The following is a 22724-nucleotide window of genomic DNA, read 5'->3' as shown; positions in this document are numbered from 1 at the left end:
TGTGGCACCAGGGTTTAGTTGCCCCATGGCGTGTGGGATCCTCCAGGATATAACCCATGTCTCCTGCATCAGCAGGCAGATTCTTTACCACTGAGCCACCAGGGAAGACCCTCTTTTGGAATTCTGTGATATCTCTGCAGCGCGTATATTCTGATTTTCCTGCTACCACACTAATCCCTGTGGACTTAAAAAATATTCACAGCCTAAAAGCTGAGAGTCATGGTTTATTCAGGAGAAATTTTTAGGAGTTTTAGCCTGGGAAATAGCATCTCAAGTAACCCCCTGAGAGACTAACCCCCTTAGTCTGCTCCTAAGAGGTAAGGGGGTGAGCAGCTAGGTTATAAAGTTTTACAACAAAGGGCAGGTAGTCAGAACATCAAAAGATGATTGCTAATTAAAGGAAACCAGATATGGCAAGTTAAGGAATTTAGCACTTTTCTATGTACGGAAAGATACAAGAGTCTGGGCTCACTGAAATCATTCCTTTGAAATGCATCTCAGCTATCTGGGGCCAGTTTTGGGTGTTTTAACATGCTGAGTTTCACATCCTCAGGGCTCACCATAGGGAGTGGCTGCAGTCTGATGGCTGCTAGATATCAAGTATTCTTTCTTTCCTGAGTTCCTTCTGGGCTTACTCGCGCGCCGTCTGTGGTGGCTGCAATTGCTGATGACTGTGCTGTCCTTTATTTACTGATGTGGCAGAAAGCAGTCTATTTCTCAACTCCATAGTTCTACTCCACCTTGAGTTTTTCCTGAGATTTTTTTTACTGTTTTGAAAGGAAAATTTCCAGATTACATGCATCCACATCCCTTAGAGTGTTAAAAGTCCATATACCTAGGACCCATCTCAATCATCCTAAATTGGACTCTCTGGTACCGGACTCAAGAATGGATATTAAGCTCTTCCAAGAATGTGATTCAGTAGACAGACCCTGGTATTATAAGGATGCAACCTAGGGCTATCTTTCCCCCCTTTTTTCTTTCCTTTATTAGGGGATTAGGGGAGGGAGAGTGCTAGTCAGTAGCAGTAAGGCATGGAATGTAAAGACACTTGACAATTACAAGCTCAGCAAAATACCTTTAAAATACCTTTAAAATACCTTGAGCTGAGTCAAATTCTTAAGAATCAGAGTGGGAATAAATGGCTGTAAAATCATACAAATCGTACTATTTATGATTTACTATTACTATTTATGATTTAACAATATACATTACATACAAATCATTATATATATAATCTCACCCAAAGAACAGAAAGTAACAAATGGCTGGTTGACTTTGATTTGTCACTTCTACCTGCATCCTAAGAAAAGAGATATAGAACATAACCCTTTCAGACAAGAAATTTACACACTTCTGCTATTAATTAAATGCATGATAATGATAACAGTCTTCCAAAATTACTTTAATGTTGTGAGGCATTTAAAAATCTCTCTGTATGTAATATGTAACTAAGTGGGGATAAGTTTAAATTAAACTTCTTCACTATGAGTTGGACCTAAATGATTTTTTACGTAAGACATAGTAGATCAATGTGTTATAATATTTGTTCCTTCACTATGTCACTTTGTATATAATATTCTAATTGCATTTATAGGTATTTATAACTTCCCTCCAATATGCATTGGATATATAGTTGGCGGTTTATTTATGAAGAAGTTCAAGATTACTGCCGTACAAGCTGCCCACATAGGATGTTGGTTATCTTTTGCTGAGTATCTTCTCCATTTTTTGTGTTTTTTCATGATCTGTGATAGTTCTTCAGTTGCTGGCATAACCAAGTCTTATGAAGGGTATGTTATTTTCTAATGACTATTATACTCTTTCAACTGTTAATATTTTCCACAATGATTATCCATAAACAGATTTGTTGCCTATTGGAGTTAATTTGTGGTCTTTCTCCATCTTATTTAAAAAGGTTGGGAATATATCACAGAGTTAGTAGGTCTATGATTGTGTTTGTGTGTCTTTGTGATATCCTAGTAGATAGTAAAATGAAAAAACTACCTATGGTTTTAGGTTGCATTAGAATGTGTTATGCATACATTTTATACAACCATAAATAGGTAAAATTACGAGTTGACTCTCTCTCTCTCTCTATATATATATATATAGTCTCAATCACCTTTATATCTTTCCTTGATGGGCTTAAATTTAGCTTAACTGAATCCTAACACATGTATAGCAATGTTTTTTATAAATTTATATATTTTATTTTAATATATATCTATATCATTGAATGGTTTTTGATTTACATTTTGAGGGTTACATGGGTTCACAGGAAGATTTTGCATATTGATGTGAATTTTAAAAATTCATTTGTAGGACATATCTAGGATAAAGGAGTAATTAGTTAAGATGAAATTAAGAGCATCATAAAATGGCTCCTTTAAAATTATCAAGGACTATATGATTAGAATCATATCAAATACATAATATGAGTATTTATCAGATTACATCATGCAAATGTAATTAGAGTATATCATGCGAAATGCCGGGGTGGATGAAGCACAAGCTGGAATCAAGATTGCAGGGAGAAATATCAATAACCTCAGATACGCAGATGACACCATTCTTATGGCATAAAGTGAAAAAGAACTAAAGAGCCTTTTGATGAACGTGAAAGAGGAGAGTAAAAATTGGCTTAAAACTCAATATTCAAAAAACTAAGATCATGGCATCCTGTCCCATCACTTTATGGCAAATAGATGGGAAAACAATGGACACAGTGACAGACTTTATTTTTTTGGGCTTCAAAATCACTGCAGATGGTGGGTGACTCCAGCCATGAAATTAAAAGAGGCTTGTTCCTTGGAAGAAAAGCTATGACCAACTTAGACAGCATATTGAAAAGCAGAGACAATACTTTGTCAACAAAGGCCTGTCTAGTCAAAGCTATGGTTTTTCCAGTAGTCATGTATGGAAGTGAGAGTTGGAATATAATGAAAGCTGAGTGCCAAAGAATTGATGCTTTTGAACTGTGGTGTTGGAGAAGACTCTTGAGAGTCCCTTGGACAGCAGGGAGTTCCAACCAGTCCATTCTAAAGGAAATCAGTCCTGAATATTCATTGGAAGGACTGATGCTGAAGCTGAAACTCTAATACTTTGGCCACCTGATGCGAAGAACTGACTCATTTGAAAAGACCCTGATGCTAGGAAAGATTGAAGGCAGAAGGAGAAGGGATGACAGAGGATGAGATGGTTGGATGGCAGCACTGACTCAATGGACATGAGCTTGAGTAAACTCTGGGAGTTGGTGTTGGACAGAGAGGCCTGATGTGCTGCAGTCCGTGGGGTCACAGAGAGTTGGACGTGACTGAGCAACTGAACTGAACTGAACTGAACTGAAAATCTTAAAGATTATCTCCATGTCCAATTATCCTGATTCCCAGAGCAAATGTATAAAAAGGCACACTCTAGTCATAAGCCAGGACTTTAATTCAGTTTCTAGACTCCCATGCTAGGGTTCTTTTCATCATTTTACGTTAAGCACAAGAAAACTATTGTAATTAGACTTTTAGATCTGTTTTTAAATTGAAAGAAAGTGCAAGTCGTTCAGTCGGGTCCAACTCTTTGTGACCACATGGACTATATAGTCCATGGAATTCTCCAGGCCAGAATATTGAAGTGGGTAGTTGTTCCCTTCTCCAGGGGGTCTTCACAACCCAGAGATTGAACCGAGGTCTCCCACATTGCAGATAGATTCTACCAGCTGAGTCACCAGGGAAGCTCAAGAATATTGGAGTGGGTGGCCTATCCCTTCTCCAGTAGATCTTCCTGACCCAAGAATTGAACTGGGTTCTCCTGCATTGCAGGTAGATTCTGTACCAACTGAGCTACCAGGGAAGCCCTCTTTTTAAATGGAAATATAGTTGATGTACAATGTGTTAATTTCAGGTGTACAGCAAAGTGATTCAGTTACACACACACATACACACACACATATTTTTCAGATTCTTTTCCATTATAAGTTATTACAAGATATTGAATATAGTTCCCAATGATATATAGTAGGTTCTTATTTATTTTACATAAGCTATTTTTTATATAATTCCATTTATTTTCATAGTATATATCAGTTAATCCCAAACTTCTAATTTTGTCCCTCCTCTCCTTCCACTTTGGTAACCATGAATTTGTTTCCTATGTCTGTGAGTCTGTTTCTGCTTTTATAAATAAGTTCATTTGTATCATTGTTTTTAAATTCCACATATAAGTTATACCATATAATATTTGTCTTTTTCTGTGTTATGCCCTTTTCCCCCTAATTTTATTAAGACATAAATGACAAAAACCATCAGGTATAATCTGATGATTTGATACATTATATATTCTCAGGGTCAGACCCTTCAGATTCCCCCAGTGATCCCTGAGTGGGCCTCCTGGGAAGCTTTCCACAATCTGGGGGCACTGGGTTCTCTTTTCGCTCTAGAGAAACCATAAGCGGAGGGGAGCTCTCTTGACGTGTGTTGTGCTAACCTGGGGGAGGAGCCATCCAGTCAAAGTTTTATTGCTCCTGTTATCCTTCTGAGGTCATCATTCTTGGTCTCTGTGGTTCAGAGGGTGTTTTGGTCTCACTGCTGGGTTCTGGGATTTTCACAGTAGTGTCTGTTTAAGGGTAGCTGTGAGTTGGTCTTCTTGATGATCACTGAACAGCTTTTTTTTACTAGAAGACTGTATTTGTTTACGCTAATAGTTACATTTCTGGAGCTAAATATATTATCTGCATTATAAATTGCACTTACAGATTTTGAGCCCTTGAGATTGCTTTTATAAAGCAATAATCTCTCTTGTTGGCAACCCACTCCAGTGTTCTTGTCTGGAGAATCCCAGGGACGGGGGAGCCTGGTGGGCTGCCGTCTATGGGGTCGCACAGAGTTGGACACGACTGAAGCGACTTAGCAGCAGCAGCATGGAGGTGGCTCCAGTGGTAAAGAACCCACCTGCCAATGTAGGAGAATGGGTTTGATCCCTGGAGGAGGGCATGGCAACCCACTCCAGTATTCCTGCCTGGAGAATCCCTCGGACAGAGAGGAGCCTTGTGAGCTACAGTCCATAGAGTCACACAGATTCAAACATGACTGAAGCAACTTAGCATGCATGCATGGACCAAACACAGGGATTTATTTATCTTCATTTTTGAGTTCTGATTAATACCTGGAAAAATATTTTCTGTATAGTAAGTTTTCAGTTAATGCTCGTTTACTGGCTTTTATTTACTTGAAAGAAATCATTGAAAAAGTGGCCATGGTCACCAAAGCAAGGTATCTGTTAGGCCAGAGTTATGATATCCAGGCCATATATTGACAGTTGAAAGATTTCTGTTTCTATTTTGGGGAGCAGAAGAAATATACTTGTGAATTGAGATAAAAAGAAAAAGCTCTAATATTCTTTCAAAATCTATGGCATTATTTTAAATCATTTCAGAATACATCAAAATTTACATGTGAAAAATTTCCTTGCTGACTGCAACATGGATTGTAACTGTCCAACTAAAGTATGGGACCCTGTGTGTGGAAACAATGGCTTGTCATACATGTCAGCTTGTCTTGCTGGTTGTGAGATATCCTCTGGCGCAGGAAGAAAAATGGTAAAATATCCTATTGGCCTTTTTTTTTTTAAACAGAACTTTTGTCTTATGCACTGCATTGGTACATTCCAGCTATGAACTCGGTCCATATTTGACAAAAGTAAAATTAAAGTCTTTCCTCAAAACCAAATTAGAAACTTTTGTGTAAAAAATGTTACTTTCTATAGTAAATCTGCTACATACAAATGCATTCCATTCTGAGAGCATGTTTGTAAATCCAGTTTGTTTGTAAATCCAACAAATTTAGCCTAGATACCCAACTAACACAATTGGCTCTGTAATACTGTACGGTAATAGGTTTATAATACATTCACACAAATAATACAAAAAACCACACAAAATAAACATTTTTAATCTTACAGTATGATACCTTGAAAAGTACAGTAGTACAGTACAAGAGCTGACATTCAGGGGCTGGCATTGAGTGAACAATCAAGAAGAGTTACTGATGGGAGGAGGGAGAGGAGGTGGGAGATGGTAGACTGAAGGATCATCAGCAATAGGAGATGGAGGGCAAGCTGCGACTTCACTCACGCCTGATGTTGGTGGCACAGGTCCTTGTTTCTTGCGGGATTCAACATAATCTACCCTCTTGAAAATCTGATCCAGTGACTTCTGGATAGTAGCACTTTGGACAGTAGCACTTTGGATAGTAGCACTAAAGATCACTAGATCCAGAAGTCAGGATCTTTAGTGATCCAGTGACTTCTGGATAGTAGCGCTTTGGATAGTAGCACTAAAGATCACTAGATCCAGAAGTGGATCAGTAAAGATCCTGACTTCTGGATGGTAGCACTTTGTTTCTCATTGCAGAGGACACAGTAGCACTAGATCGTGCACTGTTCTACGTTTGTGTTCCGTGCCTCAAAAACTAACAGTGCCTCCTCAAATCAGGAAAATGCCCTTGCCCATTCCTGTGTTGTGAATCTTTTCCGTTCCTCAGTTACTTCTTCCTCTTGTCTCTGTCCTTCCTCTGGGCCTCCAGTTCTATCAGGTCTTTATTAGTAAGCTCCTTGTGTTGCACAGCAAGGAGTTCAATATTATAAGAACAAGAGACTTCTACCATCTTTAAACCTTACTCCACTCTCTCAATTATTTTCACTTTTGTTTCCATCTTTATTGCTTGGTGCTTCTTAGCAGTACAAGCTACATCATCGCTGCTCTTACGCTTGCTTCCAGACATCCTGTGCTCTAAATAAAGATACTGCACTATTGGACTCTGTACTGTACTGTATTGTATTGGGCTTCCCTTGTGGCTCAGCTGGTAAAGAATCTGCCTGCAATGCGGGAGACATGGGTTTGATTCCTGGGTTGGGAAGATATCCCGGAAAAGGGAAAGGCTACCCACTCCAGTATTCTGGCCTGGAAAATTCCATGGAGTTGCCAAGAGTCGGACACAATTGAGCGACTTTCACTTTCATAGTGAAGTACACAGAAGCACAACCAGTTGTAGATGATACACACATGTGACAGTGTATGCCAGACACATGAACTAACTTACATGATCGGGTATGTGAACGCATACTGACATCTTTGAAAATTCAAAACTTGAAGGTTTGCGTGTAGGGGACTTACTGTGTATGCTCACCTAGTTTACATTTTTACTTCCTAAATCTTATTTGAATGCTTAAGCATTCCTGAGCATTGATCTTTAGCTTCATAGCAATTGACATGATTACTTAACTTCATTTAAAACTGTCTAGACTGAAAAATACTACTATCGACTGAGATAAAGTTGGCAGTTTTGATCTCAATTATCCAGTCAATTGTTTTGCTATTTTTTTCTTTCTTTCTGTGTATATACACCCGTGCTTTCGGTGTTTTTTACATCCTGACAGCTTTTTAAGAAGATGGAATTGGGCATGTTTAATTGCTTACAAAATGTCACTTAAAATCTTGGTTGGTGATCAAAATAAAATATAAATTTTGATTCTTATTAAAACCTGGGAATGTAAGAATTCAAAAAGGGTTGACTTTATTCTGTTTGTGAAATAAGCTTTATTTTAAACAAAGCTTTGTTTATTGGTAAGTATCTAAATATTTCAATTGGGCATTCTGAAGCAAATTTTATTTGTCATATTTAGTGCCTGTTAAAATAGTGTGTGTTTGTAAAAAGCATGATTTTAGGACAGCTGAGTTATTGCAAATTTATTTAATAAATTTAGAAAGAAGTACCATTTTTTGGAAACCACCCTTCTATGTTTTGTCACACGCTATAATCCTGAGAGAGATCATAAAGGATATGAGAATAAAGGGAGTAAACAACGTCTCTCTTGATCTAACTGGGAAAAGAAAATATTTAAGATTTGTGTTCAAGAGTTTCCTTCCTTACATAAGGTAATATATTATTTTTGGCAGGTGTTCCAAAATTGTAGCTGCATTCCAACACCAGGAAATTCATCTGCAGTTCTTGGGCTATGTGACAAAGGAAAAGACTGTTCCATGATGCTACAGTACTTTTTAATCTTGTCTGTGTTCAGTAGTTTCATATTTTCCTTATCTGCCATCCCTGGATATATGGTTCTCCTGAGGTACAAGAATTATTTTCTTTATTTGGATTTATTTCTGGTTATTTAGTATGGAAGCTTTTTCTAAGAAAGTCACATGAAGCTCACAGTATCTAAGAACTTGGTGCTCTAATATATCATACCATTTATTAAGATTTTCCAAATAAGCATTGTTGAATTTTACAAAAATTTTTAAGTTAGCAAAGTTAAATGTTCATCTGCTGCTATTTCCCTCCCTATCTTTCCTACCTTATTACTTAGAGTTAAATTAGCAAACGCTCATGGTTTAACACAAGAAGAGATGCATTTATATTTTAGGGTAAACCATATGAAATGGTCATTTTCCTAGGTAAGAGTGGTTGCCTATAGTTCATTTCCTGTAGTTTGATGTATTAAGACAGTGGAATTAAAAGCTGTTGGAAGTCCCAGTTTCACCAGTTATTATCAATAGGGCAAAGGCAGGTGAATTGATCTTTCTGAGCTTTTTTTTTGTTTAATAAAAAAATGGATATAATAATGAATGCTCAACTGTCTTAAGAGGCTCTTGTGAAACAAATGTTGAAGGGTTTACTAAAACTAGGAAATTGGAGAGCTAGATTGTAAACTTAGGTTTATCACACAAGCTTTTTCAATGACAGCATCTTCGTGCCTCATAAGCAATTTTAAACATAGCCAGTAGACAAAGTCCATAGTTTTTTCCATCTTGAAGAAGAGTTAAATTGATTGTAATTCTCAGTTCATAGTTCATCCTAGGTGGGGTGAGGTTTTTCTCTTATTTTATTTTACTTTATTTTTATTTTTTTCATTCCATTTCCCACTTCCTATCACCATAGGCATCCACATTAATATGGTAGACATACAGTCTTAAATACATGCTTTTCTTTGTAAAATACTGTTTGTTGTGTATTGTGTTTTATATGCACAGAAACAATACTGTGCTACAAATTTGTTTTGGTTCAAAATGCACATGCAAACATAAATTCACCAAATACTGCTTTTATTTATGAGTTATTCTCATACCATCAATTCATGCCTCTTCATTGGGTTTTCCTCATAGCTCAGTTGGTAAATAATCCTCCTGCAATGCAGGAGATCTCGCTTCAATTTCTGGGTCGGGAAGATCCTCTGGAGAACGGATAGGCTACCCACTCCAGTATTCTTGAGCTTCCCTTATGGCCCAGCTGGTAAACAATCCGCCTGCAATGCGGGAGACTTGGGTTCGATCCCTGGGGTTGGGAAGATCCCTCGGAGAAGGGAAAGGCTACCCACTCCAGTATTCTGGTCTGGAGAATTCCATGAACTAGAGTCTCAAAGAGTTGGACATAACTGAGCGACTTTCATTTTCACAGCATCACTAATATTTAGAATTATTGAACTTTCTGACTTTTACTATTCCAATGGGTATTAGATGGTAGCTTACTGATGTTTTAATACGTGATTTCCTAAATCAATGAGTTTAAGAATTTCCTTAAACTTTTTTTCTAGCTACTAGTACTTTTACTTCAAGATGCTTATTCATTATTTTTGTCCACTTTCATGATAATTCCTATAGTTTTCTGGTGAATCATAGATGTTAATCTAATATTATTTACTTGATACAATTATCTTCTCCTGATCTCTCATCTTTTCTTCCAAATTTTTCATAGTTTTTTTTGTGTGTGAAATTCAATCCTAACTTTTGTTGTACTGAAATCTGACAATTTACTTGCCTTAGGGTTTATGTATTGTGGAGTCCCATTTCAAAAGGGTTTTTATATTACTAATTTATAAAAAGATTCCCCTAAATTTTATCTTACAAGCTATATAGCTTTTACCTAGTTCTTTAAATCATCATAAGTTTATCTTTATGTGTGGTGAAAGGGAGAGAGAGATTCAATGTTATTTTTATCCAAACAATTGTTTTCCCAGCATCATAGCACAAATAAGAAGTCCTGTTTCCATTGATTCATGGTGCCATCTTTATCATATTTAAAGTTTTTATGTAACACAGGATGTTTTCACGCATCCAGAGTTTTATTTGTCTGTTCTCAAATTGTGACACTGCATATGTTCATGTCTCATACGGTAGCTCTTCTTCACCCACTCGTCACTTTCACCTTCACTCTTCCCTTTCCCCCCCAAATTGATTTAGCTACTGATGCATGAAACTTTATACTTACATATAAATTTTGATTGTATGGATTATATATATTAATTAAAGAAACTCTGACATCAAATATTTGTGAACATGAAATACTTTTCCATTTATTTAAAATTTCCTGTATAGATACTACACATACACACATATATTATATATATATACACACATATATATATACACACACACAGAAAATGGTACCATGTACAATTATATATGTACCCATTTATATCCAAACATGCATATATATGTATACATATCCATATATATATATGGATATGGGCTTATTTGTAATTTAATATGGTACTATTTTCTCATATTTTCTAGTTGGCTATTGTTGGTTTAGAGAAATGCTGTTGATTTTTTAACATTGACTATTTATCCAGCAACTTTTCTTATTTGTTCTGATAACTTGCTGACTTTGTTACATGTTCTTTATAGAAATATGTGCACACAAGGAGAGTTTTATCTCTTTGCTTCTAAAGCTTATACATCTTAGATTTTAAAAATTTTCTTATAGCATCAACTTGGACCTCCAAAACTGTGTTAAACTGTAATGGTGATAACAAGTATTCATGTTCTTTTCTATTTTTAATGGAAACCATATAAAAATTTTCCATTAAATATGATGCTTGCTATACATTTTTAGTATATATATTTTCATCTAGTTTCTGAGTTTTTAATCATAGAATCAGTATCAAACTACTATTTTTCCTCTTCTAGGAAAAATTTTACATATAATCTTCCAATTCAGTACTTTTAGTGTAGTGAAAAAAGTGATAGATTTTTCTGTTGAGCTGTTTGGACATCTAAGAAAAACCATAGTTAGTCACATTTAAATAATAATTTATTTAAAATTATTGCATCTATGTTGATTGGTAAAACATAAATGTTATTTTCTATTCTTTTTGTTTGTTTGTTTTTGAATCATTCTAGACCCACAAAATGAATTGATAAATTTTCTATTTTTCAATTTCTGGAACTACTTACATTAAATATCTATCTGTTGAAAGTTTTATGAACTCACTCATAAAACTACTTGTACTTTGGGCTTACTTGGTCAGTGATACTTGGTTATTATTTTCATTATTTTCATAAATGTTTCATTATAACATTTCAATTTAATGTTAGTGTCTATTTACATTTTCCATTTATGCTTATACCAGATGTTACTGCATAACAGTTTATAATATTCTTTGATCATTTGGATATTCTCTGATATATCTGAAGGATTTTCCATTTTTCCTGTATTTTGTTTATTGCATTTTTATTTCTTAATCATTGTTGCCAGGGGTTGCTTTTAATTTCTTTTTTAAAGAAGCAATTTTTAGTTTTGTTGCTCTTTATTTCATCTATTTCTGCTTTTTATTTTATTTATTAAAAATTTTTTTTTGGTCTTTTTTCTGTTGTTCTATATCTAACTATTTGAGGTGAACACTTACATAATTTGCTCACTTTGATTAATATATATAAAATGATGAATTTTCTTCCAAGTATTGCTTTAGCTATACCTCAGCTAATATTTTCTATGAAGTTTTATTTCTAACTGTTTTGTAACTTCTTAGCTATAAGGACTTCATGCTTTTGTGAGCTCATAAGGTGGTATGTTAGAGGTAGAGGAGAAAGAAAAACTCTTCAGTAAAATTTAAATACCATATTTTCTATATTAAATGGTAACCATGGGAGCAAGAGGGTCATGTGAGGTCTCCTGACTTTTATTACTTCCTTCTGAGTAAAATCATTGATGTTGCCTAAACAATCTGTGTTAGATAGTGAACTGGTCAACTGTATCTCACCCTATTGTGCTGAAGAGTTTTTCAAAGTAGTAAAAAACTTATGCCAAGAAAATGCCCATCGGTTCAGTTCAGTTCAGTTCAGTCACTCAGTCGTGTCCAACTCTTGTGCCCCCATGGACTGCAGCATGCCAGGCCTCCCTGTCCATCACCAACTCCCGGAGTCCACTCAAACTCATGTCCATCGAGTCAGTGCTGCCATCCAACCATCTCATCCTCTGACATCACCTTCTCCTCCTGCTTTCAATCTTTCCCAGCATCAGAGTCTTTTCCAATGAGTCAGCTCTTTGCCTCAGCTACCAAAGTATTGGAGTTTCAACTTCAGCATCAGTCCTTCCAATGAACACTCAGGACTGATCTCCTTTAGAATGGACTGGTTGGATCTCCTTGCTGTTTAAGGGACTCTGAAGAGTCTTCTCCAACACCACAATTCAAAAACATCAATTCTTTGGTGCTCAGCTTTATAGTCCAACTCTCACGTCCATACATGACTACTGGAAAAACCATTGCCTTGACTAGATGGACCTTTGTTGGCAAAGTAACGTCTCTACTTTTGAATATGGTGTCTAGGTTGGTCATAGCTTTTCTTCCAAGGAGCAAGTGTCTTTGATTTCATGGCTGCAGTCACCATCTGCAGTGATTTTGGAGCCCAAGAAAATAAAGTCTGCCACTGCACCACTGTTTCCCCATCTATTTGCCATGAAGTGATGGGACCGGATGCCATGATCTTAGTTTTCTGAATGTTGAGTTTTAAGCCAACTTTTTCACTCTCCTCTTTCACTTTCATCAACAGGCTCTTTAGTTCTTCACTTTCTGCCATAAGGGTGGTGTCATCTGCATATCTGAGGTTATTGATATTTCTTCCTGCAGTCTTGATTCCAGCTTGTGTTTCATCCAGCCCAGCGTTTCTCATGATGTACTCTGCATATAAGTTAAATAAACAGGGTGACAGTGTACAGCCTTGACGTACTCCTTTCCCTATTTGGAACCAGTCTGTTGTTCCATGTCCAGTTCTAACTGTTGTTTCCTGACCTGCATACAGATTTTTCAAGAGGTAGGTCAGGTGATCTGGTATTCCCATCTCTTTCAGAATTTTCCACAGTTTGTTGTGATCCACACATTCAAAGGCTTTGGCATAGTCAATAAAACAGAGATAAAGTAGAGATACAGAGTTTTTCTGTAACTCTCTTCCTTTTTTCGATGATCCAGCTGATTTTGGCAATTTGACCTCTGGTTCCTCTGCCTTTTCTAAAACCAGCTTGAACATCTGGAAGTTCACGGTTCACATTGTTGAAGTCTGACTTGGAGATTTTTGAGCATTACTTTACTAGCGTGTAAGATGAGTGCAATTGTGCGGTAGTTTGAGCATTCTTTGGCATTGCCTTTCTCTGGGATTGGAATGAAAACTGACCTTTTCCAGTCCTGTGGCCACTGCTGAGTTTTCCAAATTGGCTGGCATATTGAGTGCAGCACTTTCATAGCATCATCTTTCAGGATTTGAAATAGCTCAACTGAAATTCCATCACTTCCACTATTTTTGTTTGTACTGATGTACTGATGCTTCCTAAGGCCCCCTTGACTTCACATTCCAGGATGTCTGGCTCTAGGGGAGTGATCACACCATTGTGATTATCTTGGTCATGAAGAGCTTTTTTGTACAGTTCTTCTGTGCATTCTTGCTACCTCTTCTCAATATCTTCTGCTTCTGTTAGGTCCATACCATCTCTGTCCTTTATTGAGCCCATCTTTGCCTGAAATGTTCCCTTGGTATCTCTAATTTTCTTGAAGAGATCTCTAGTCTTTCCCATTCTATTGTTTTCCTCTATTTCTTTGCATTGATCACTGAGGAAGGCTTTCTTATCTCTCCTTGCTTTTATTTGGAACTCTGCATTCAGATGCTTATATCTTTCCTTTTCACCTTTGCTTTTCATTTCTCTTCTTTTCACAGCTATTTGTAAGGCCTCCTCAGACAGCCATTTTGCTTTTTTGCATTTCTTTTCCATGGGGATGGTCTTGATCCCTGTCTCCTGTACAATGTCACGAATCTCCATCCATAGTTCATCAGACACTCTGTCTATCAGATCTAGTCCCTTAAATCTATTTCTCACTTCCACTGTATAATCATAAGGGATTTGATTTAGGTCATACCTAAATGGTCTGGTGGTTTTCCCCACTTTCTTCAATTTAAGTCTGAATTTGGCAATAAGGCGTTCATGATCTGAGCCACAGTCAGCTCAGATCATGAACTATACATCATCTCTACTTAGAAAGCAAATTTTAAAAATTACTGTCTTAACCTATTCCGCCAGCTGGTAGAATCATATATCTTGCATGCCCCTGACTCACCACAGTTCAAAGTTCCCTAATGTAAACATGTGGTGTCCACTAAAGCTCCAAAATATTTAGGTGAAGGAATTCCAGCTACAATTAAAAGGGACAAAGAAGAATCCATTAGCAAGTTAAGAAGATAATATGATAACTGGTAAGATAATTGGTAAGAACCGATAATATGATGTTTTTGCTAAAAATGTATTGTGTCATTTTGTTTAAAAATTTGCTTTCATTTTCTCAGCTTTGGTTAGTCAAAGAAGGGAAGGGAATACAGAGGAAATCTCTAAGTGAATTCATTGAGCAGATAGCCATGCTAATGCTAAAGTAAGTGGAGCATAGAAAATGCCATGGGAAATGATAGTCTTTATTTCTACATATAAGGGCTTCCCAAGTGGCACAGTGGTAAAGAATCTGCCTGCAATGCAGGAGACCTGGATTTGATCCCTGGGTTGGTATTCTTGCCTGGCAAATTCCATGGACAGAGAAGCCTGGCAGGCTACAGTCCAAGGGGTTCCAAAGAATTGAACATGACTGAGCGACTTATACACACACAGACACACACACACATTTCTACGTAAGGAATTTCAGGCAATGGTGAAAAGGTGGGGGAAGTTTTGGAAAGAATGGATGAATCTGTGCAGTCACTTAAAATATGTTTGCTTTGGATTTTTTTTTTTAATCACTTTCCTTGGAAAACTTTTATTTTTGCTTTCTTTTCTCTTTACATTTACTTATGTAAATCCTTGGCTTTTCTGTATTTTGTTAATATGAATAATTTAAATACACCTAGGGTTGCATTCTTCTTTGGTTTGAGGGTAAAGGTATAACCATTAGAATCACAAACTACTTTGAGAAGAGGATACTGGGGTAGAAATCAATTGATATGAAATGTTTTCTTCTTTGATAACTTTATGATAGAAATGAGTGAGCAAAAAGTGATGGATAAAATGCCAAAGACCAGAGGTGGGGCTTCTGTGAAACTTATGAACTGAATAATTAGGCCTTGAATAGCCAAGACTTGAGTATGCAAGAAAATTTGCTAATGCTCAATGCGTTACTAGCATACAAATAGTTGTTTTAAGAAACTATGGTAGTTTTTAAATTTATGAATTCATTAATTTTTTTAGGTGTGTCAAGCCTGAAGAGAAGTCTCTTGGTGTGGGATTACATGCATTTTGTACACGAGTATTAGGTAAAAATAATTATTTTCCCCAATATCACATCAGACCACTATTAAATACTAAGTAAATGAAGTCACTCCCTCAGAGTAACAATTTAGCAAATATCCCTTCTGCTTGTAAATAGCACTTTGTAATTAGTATGAGAATAAAGAACAAGAAGAAATGAAAAACTTCTTCCTTTTACTTGAAAAAGACCTACCTGACATTCTACTTTTCATCAATAAACTTGAAAAGCAAAGAGGCAATGCTTTGTTAAAATAAAATGTGCTTGTGGTTCGCCCAAAATATTGCAGAAAAAAGTATAAATAATCTTTAATTCAATGCTTTTCTCTACTGATAATTTTTTATTTTGCCTTTATCCATCTAATTACTTACCTTTTTAAATCTAGAAACTTAACTCTAAAAGTAACTTCTAGTTTCTAAAAGTAAAATTTAAAGCTGTAGATTTATATTCTGTTAAACTGTTCTACAAATAGAGAAACTTGTAATACTTTCAAACAAAACAACATATCTTCTTATCTTGCTAATGGATTCTTCTTTCTCCCTTTTAATTGTAGCTGGAATTCCTGCACCTATATATTTTGGAGCTTTAGTGGACTCCACATGTTTACACTGGGGAACTTTGAAGTGTGGTGAGTCAGGGGCATGCAGGATATATGATTCCAACAGCTTCAGGTAAAGATAGTAATTTAAAATTTGCTTTCTAAGCAGAGATAATGTATAAAAAGGTACATGGTACCATAGTACATGTCTAACACTTTCTTTATCAAGTGACTAGACTACTTTTGGTTTTATTTACAAAATAGGTACTGATACTATATCGCCATTTCTTATTTACATATTCATTTTATTTCCTCAATATTTTCAAAGCACTTGATAAATATAAGCACAGGTGGCTTTCAAAAGGTTGTTCCTTAAATTGGTTGCAATCAGTATATTATTGAAGGCCATGTCTGTGGAGTAACTACCTATCTAAATTATATTACTCTCAAGTATCCTCATTTAATCCTACATCATTCCAGCATTTTACTAGCTTAAATCCTTACTTCCTTTGGCCATCCACTTCTGATCTCTAAAATATTTTTTCTCCCTTAGTAAATTTCACTGACACAGTATTCGTCATGTTTCTTCAAGTCTTATTTTTTGTAAATATAGATTTGATTTTGAAAAAACTTCATCTGATATCAACCTGTTTTTGAACAAAACTCTTCCATTTTTCTCTTTATTTTCAGATTATTTTCCATTTGGAGACCTGAATTCTGTTTAGATTTGTCTTAATTGCTCACTATGGGCAGTAAGACAACTCTTTTAATTACTAAAAAATGATTTGGTATTGTTTAAAAGAGGCTAAGGTCTTCTCTTGATCAGTAAAAGGATATATATGTCAAGAACTGTGAAGAGAGCAGATAGAATGAGATTTATGTTTTCATTAGTTCCCTTTTCCTCGGTTATACTGACTATAAGACAAAACAGAATTTAAAGTAAGAAAAAATTATAGAGTTAAAAAAGGGTATTACTTAATAATAAAAGAAAATACTTTACCAAAAATATATAACAATCATGAATCCATATAAATCTATCACTATAACTTCAAATATATAAAACAAAAATTCACAAAATTACAAGCAGCAGTCTACAGAGTAGAAAATTGCAACACAAACTTTTACAACAAGTGAATATAAAATACAGGTGAAAAATTCATGAGGATATAGAAGATTTGAACCATCTGACTATGCAAGTATTATCTAATATAGTGATTTTTTTTAACCCAACTATCAACAACCATAGGAAAATAATAGAAATCTCATTGTAAAATAGATTTTTAAAAATATTTTGCATATTATTGCTGTGATACTAAGGAGGGAATAAGATACAGATACACCCAAGAACTAGGTCAAATGATCTGCTCCCTCTGTGATTATTTATAGTATCACTATGAAAAAAACTAGGAAAGACCTAAGAACCCAGGGAAGTGGGAAGAGCAAAGGGAAAATGAAAAGATTTGGAGGAGTAAATACTGAGAAACAAAGCAAGCAAAGAAAACCAAAATAAACAAACAACAACAAAATACTCAAAAAGAGCTTGTAAACTAAAACATTAAAATACATGAATAAATCCAATAGTAAAAATGACAAGCACATAAATTACCAGTTGAAAGGTGACTTCATTCCAGATTAAATTTACTCTAATGTAAGAGTCTGACAAACTTTAAAATAAGATGTTTAACCAGCTCAATAGGATTAAAAATAATAAATTGATAGCATAATACCCATTAAAATGAATAAGAAATAACAAAAAAAATTCTAGGAGAAATAAGAATATGAATAAGAACTCTTGGAAATATTAGAGATTAAATGGATAGCATTGAAATAAAAGGAATTCTAAATAGATAATAAATTTCAAGTCCACATAAGTTAAAATGAGAATTGGTGAACTGAAAGTGGGTATTATAGAAATTATCTGGAATGAAAATTAATGATTTGATCTCATAAACACAAAAGAACCACCTTAATAATTTTAAAGATCAATTAGAAATTAAAAGATATATCTCAGAAAATTTCAGAACAGAGAGCAGAAGAAATAGCAGAAATAAACTAATGAATTAATGGCTTAGAATTTCCTAGAATTTAATAAAGACATACATTTTCAGATCAAAAGTGCTCTTTAAATGCCTAGTAGGATGCATTAAATAGACATATAAAAGTGAAATTACAAATGTTCAAATCAAGGAAAAAACATCAGCACAACCCAGAGAAATAAACATATGGCTTATAAAGAAATATGATTCAACCAATAGTGATAGATTATCAACAACCATAGATCTTAATATCTTTATGATCCTTATTGCCTTGGGTTTGGGTTGAAACAAAAACACAAACTAGAGAACAAGAAATGGGCAAATGTGACTGACTGCATATAAAACTAAAAACTTGTTTGTAATTAAAGACAATGAAGAATGAGAGAACATAAACGTGAGCATCAGGAACTCTCATACACTGCTGGTGGTGAATCAAAACTACTGAAAAAACTTTTGGGAAATATTTACTAAGTTGCAGGCATCAAAATGTACCTACTTCCCTTGTGGCTCGGACAGTAAAGCATCTGTCTACAATGAGGGTAGACCTGGGTTTGATCCCGGGTTTGGGAAGATTCCCTAGAGAAGGAAATGGCAACCCACTGTAGTACTCTTGCCTAGAAAATCCCATGGATGGAGGAGCCCGGTGCAGGCTACTGTCCATGGGCTCACGAAGAGTCGGACACGAAAGAAAGTGAGCGACTTCACTTTCTTTCTTTTCTTTCTTTCTACTAAGTTGCATCCTCTAAAATCCTTAGACATATTTTAGAGAAACTCTTGCTCACATGCACAAGGAGACATGTCAACCAAGGTTTATTGCAGTTTTATTAGAAAAAATCTGAACAAAAGTGTCCAATAGGAAAATGGATAATAAGCTGTGGTGTGTTTATTACCGAACGCAGGTTTGGTTCGGAGAAGGCAATGGCAACCCACTCCAGTGTTCTTGCCTGGAAAATCCCATGGGCGGAGGAGCCTGGTAGGCTGCAGTCCATGGGATCGCGAAGAGTCGGACACGACTGAGCGACTTCACTTTCACTTTGCACTTTCATGCATTGGAGAAGGAAACGGTAACCCACTCCAGTGTTCTTGCCTGGAGAATCCCAGGGACGGGGGAGCCTGGTGGGCTGCCGTCCATGGGGTCGCAGATAGTCGGACACGACTGAAGTGACTTAGCAGCAGCAGCAGCAGCAGCAGCAGGTTTGGTTGCGAGAGGCAGTGTTGGTAGAGAGGAAATGTGCTTGAGTCAGAAAAGCTGCCAATCTTGGGAGAAGGTGAACTCATGTCCAGAGACCAACTCCAAGGATTCTGCTCAGTCATGACTGTTTTTAAAGGAAAAATATTGGGGGGAGGGGGGGGAGCGGGGAAGGATCTCAGTGAATCATCGAGGCAGGAGAGTTCTGTTTTCTTCTCCTTTGAGTGCAGACTGGCTGACTCTCTCTTCAGGTGTTAACTTGCCTGAATGATCTTCCTGCAGGATTGCTAAAAGGGCTGTTGGAGGGCAGAGAGCTTATCATTTTTTAACTATTTAATTCTTCATTTTTACTTCTTTTTATCTAGGAAAAGAATCAACAGGTTAGGCAACACATGGTGTACATTCAAGAAAGCATAAATCAGGAATTAGTTTCAATTGTTTAGTGATTTCTTTACTATAATTAGGTTTTTAAAGTTACAGGGGACAGAAATGGGTAAACAGAAAAGGGGCAAAACAATCGCTTTTATGTTCATATGTTGCAATATAGTTCAATAGTTAAAACTAAACAATGTAGAACTACATGTATAAGCCTAGTTTTAAAATGGTGGACTGATAGAAAAAAATTTCAGAATAAAAACATAATATTATGCCAATTATTTAAAATGTAAAGATATATGCAATAATTGTATAAAGTATGAGTGGATACATGCATAATTTGTAAAGCTATAGAAATAAAGTAGGAACAAAATCCATAAAATTCAACATACTGTTACATCTGGAGTGGGTTAGAATATAATAGGATCATAGGAATACACAGAGGAATTAAATGTATTAATATCTTTTAAATTGGTCTGAAACAAAAATGGCAAAATTTAATCATTTAAAAAACCTGGGTGATGAGTATAAATATGTTTAACTCTTTTTTTCCTTAATTCTTGATATGTTTCCTAATAAGAAAAAATTTTAGAACTAGGAAAATGAATACAAGAAGCAGAAATTCATAAATAGACTATAGACCATCGAGGTAACAAAAAAGCTGTGCTTTTGAAAAGATTAAAATATAATAACAACAATCTGGAATGGCAAATAAAGAGAAGAGGTGCAAATAAGCACTATTAGAAATGGAAAAAATATAAATACAGATACTTAGGAATTTTAAACATTGTAATTTGGAAGCATATTAAGTAGAAGTTTTTTAGATAAATATGTATTACCAAATTTTACTATAAATATATAGTACTATATTTTCATAGTCATTAAAAAATGTGAATGAGTCACAAATTCTCATCTTCCAAAGGCATCAAGTCCAGAAGCTTTGAAGGCAAGTTTTACAAATCTTCAATGAACTGATGATCCCTGCATTATACAAGTTATTCTTGTATAATGGAAAAAGAGGGAAAATTTCCCTGTTCATTTTATAAAGCTACTGCAATCCTGATATTGACATTGGACAAGTTCAGTACAAGGCAAAAAGGACAAGCTGATTTTAGTCATACATGCAAAAAGTTAACAAATTGAATCTATTAATGTGTAAAAACTAACAGAGTTTGTTCTGAATAATACTACTAGTCTTGGCTATTCTGCTAACTACATACAGAAAAATGATTTGGTGATATTTTACAAATTCAAAACTAAAACTCTGAGCAAACTCAGAAGCAAAAGCAATTTCCTTAACCTGATGAAGATCATGTAAGGAAACACAGGAGTAAATATTACAATTTGTGGTGATTCTTTGGAAGCATTCTTGCTAATTCTGAAAAAAACTGCTATCACTGTCAGTATTAAATTTAAGTTAGTATATTTAATGTAAAAAGATAAAATAAAAACAGTAACACAAGATTAAAAAGAGGAAAATAAATTTTGATTTTCCTGGATAAAAAATTCCCCAAATCATTTTAACAAAAGTTAGAATTCATCAGCTAATGAATGAAAGCTCATTAGGTTCATTCCTAAGATTCATGGGATTCATTCCTAAGGCTGACATGCAAAACAATTAGCTGCTGTTGTCCTTGTGGGGTAAAATATTAATAATCAAAAATATGCAAAGCTAGTTGTATCTTTGTAAGTTTTAATATATTTTAACTTTTTTTTTTTTTTTAATAGATACATCTATCTTGGATTACCGGCAGCACTAAGAGGATTAAGCTATATTCCAGCCTTTTTGATCCTCTTTATTTTGAGGAAGTATCGACTACCTGGGGAAAATGCCTCTTCAGAAACTATGCTTGTGGCAAAGTTTATAGGGAAGGAAAATGAGGGCAAAGAAATGGATGAAAATGCCAAAGTTTTGAATGACGATGAATTGAAGACAAAGCTATAATACTCTTTTTTTTTTTAATTTTATTTTATTTTTAGACTTTACATAACTGTATTAGTTTTGCCAAATATCAAAATGAATCTGCCACAGGTATACATGTGTTCCCCATCCTGAACCCTCCTCCCTCCTCCCTCCCCATTCTATCCCTCTGGGTCGTCCCAGTGCACCAGCCCCACGCATCCAGTATCGTGCATCGAACCTGGACTGGCACTCGTTTCATACATGATATTTTACATGTTTCAATGCCATTCTCCCAAATCTTCCCACCCTCTATATCATGCTTTCCAGAATTGGAAAACACAATACAACTTAATCATTTTTAAAATCAATAGAGGTATGGCAGATAACTTTTCCTTATTTTTAAGAACCTCAACATTTTTTTTTTAACTCAAGAAGAAAAAATATTCATGATAGTATTTCTGAGGCAACAATGGCATTTGAGATTTTCCTCAGAGAGACATTTATAAACAAAACAGGATATTAGAACCAGCTTTATTTTTATGTTAAATTGTTAAAACAACAATTTCTTTTTTAACTCACGCAAAATATTTCCCACATCTCTTCCAAATGATTTTTTAAAATTTCCTATTATGAAAATCTATTTAATTCTATTGAAATCCTGCTTTGATATCATGATTATTAGGAGACTGAAATTCTTTTCTTCGTATTTGAATATTTAAGGATTTTGCTCAAATTTAAGTGAACAAAGTGAAAGAGGTGAACAAAGTCAAAGACTTTAAGTGAAAGAAGCCTAAATATTTTCATTCTATTTTGGAATTTTTCTTTAACTCTTCCTATTCATTCCAGAAATGATTCTTTTAAAATAGATTATGAAGTTCTGTCCTTTATAAAATAAAGGACAGAAATGGTATGGACCTAACTGAAGCAGAAGATATTGAGAAGAGGTGGCAAGAATACATAGAAGAACTGTACAAAAAAGATCTTCATGATGCAGATAATCATGATGGTGTGATCACCAACCTAGAGCCAGACATTTTGGAATGCGAAGTCAAGTGGGCCTTAGGAAGCATCAGTACAAACAAAGCTAGTGGAAGTGAAAGAATTTCAGTTGAGCTATTACAAATCCTAAAAGATGGTGCT

The 22724-nt window shown here is 35.2% G+C and overlaps 1 protein-coding gene across 7 annotated transcripts in view; it reads left to right on the top strand.

Moving 5' to 3' along the window:
* SLCO1A2 (solute carrier organic anion transporter family member 1A2) overlaps positions 1–21751 on the top strand; it is a 52961-nt gene extending 31210 nt beyond the window's left edge. For all 7 annotated transcript variants that reach the window (XM_044941228.2, XM_044941227.1, XM_025283361.3 and 4 more), the window contains 6 exons: positions 1598–1793; positions 5428–5590; positions 7949–8121; positions 15486–15550; positions 16097–16214; positions 21410–21751. In XM_044941228.2, coding sequence (XP_044797163.1) covers positions 1598–1793; positions 5428–5590; positions 7949–8121; positions 15486–15550; positions 16097–16214; positions 21410–21626 — 932 coding nt within the window. In that variant the 3' untranslated portion in view covers positions 21627–21751. The remainder of the gene's footprint in view (positions 1–1597; positions 1794–5427; positions 5591–7948; positions 8122–15485; positions 15551–16096; positions 16215–21409) is intronic.
* The last annotated feature ends 973 nt before the right edge of the window (positions 21752–22724 follow it).

This window comes from Bubalus bubalis, chromosome 4 (genome assembly GCF_019923935.1).
Source record: "Bubalus bubalis isolate 160015118507 breed Murrah chromosome 4, NDDB_SH_1, whole genome shotgun sequence".
In the NCBI taxonomy this organism is placed as follows: domain Eukaryota; kingdom Metazoa; phylum Chordata; class Mammalia; order Artiodactyla; family Bovidae; genus Bubalus; species Bubalus bubalis.
Note: the sequence above shows the minus strand (reverse complement) of the source record. Positions and strands in the feature narration are given on the sequence as shown.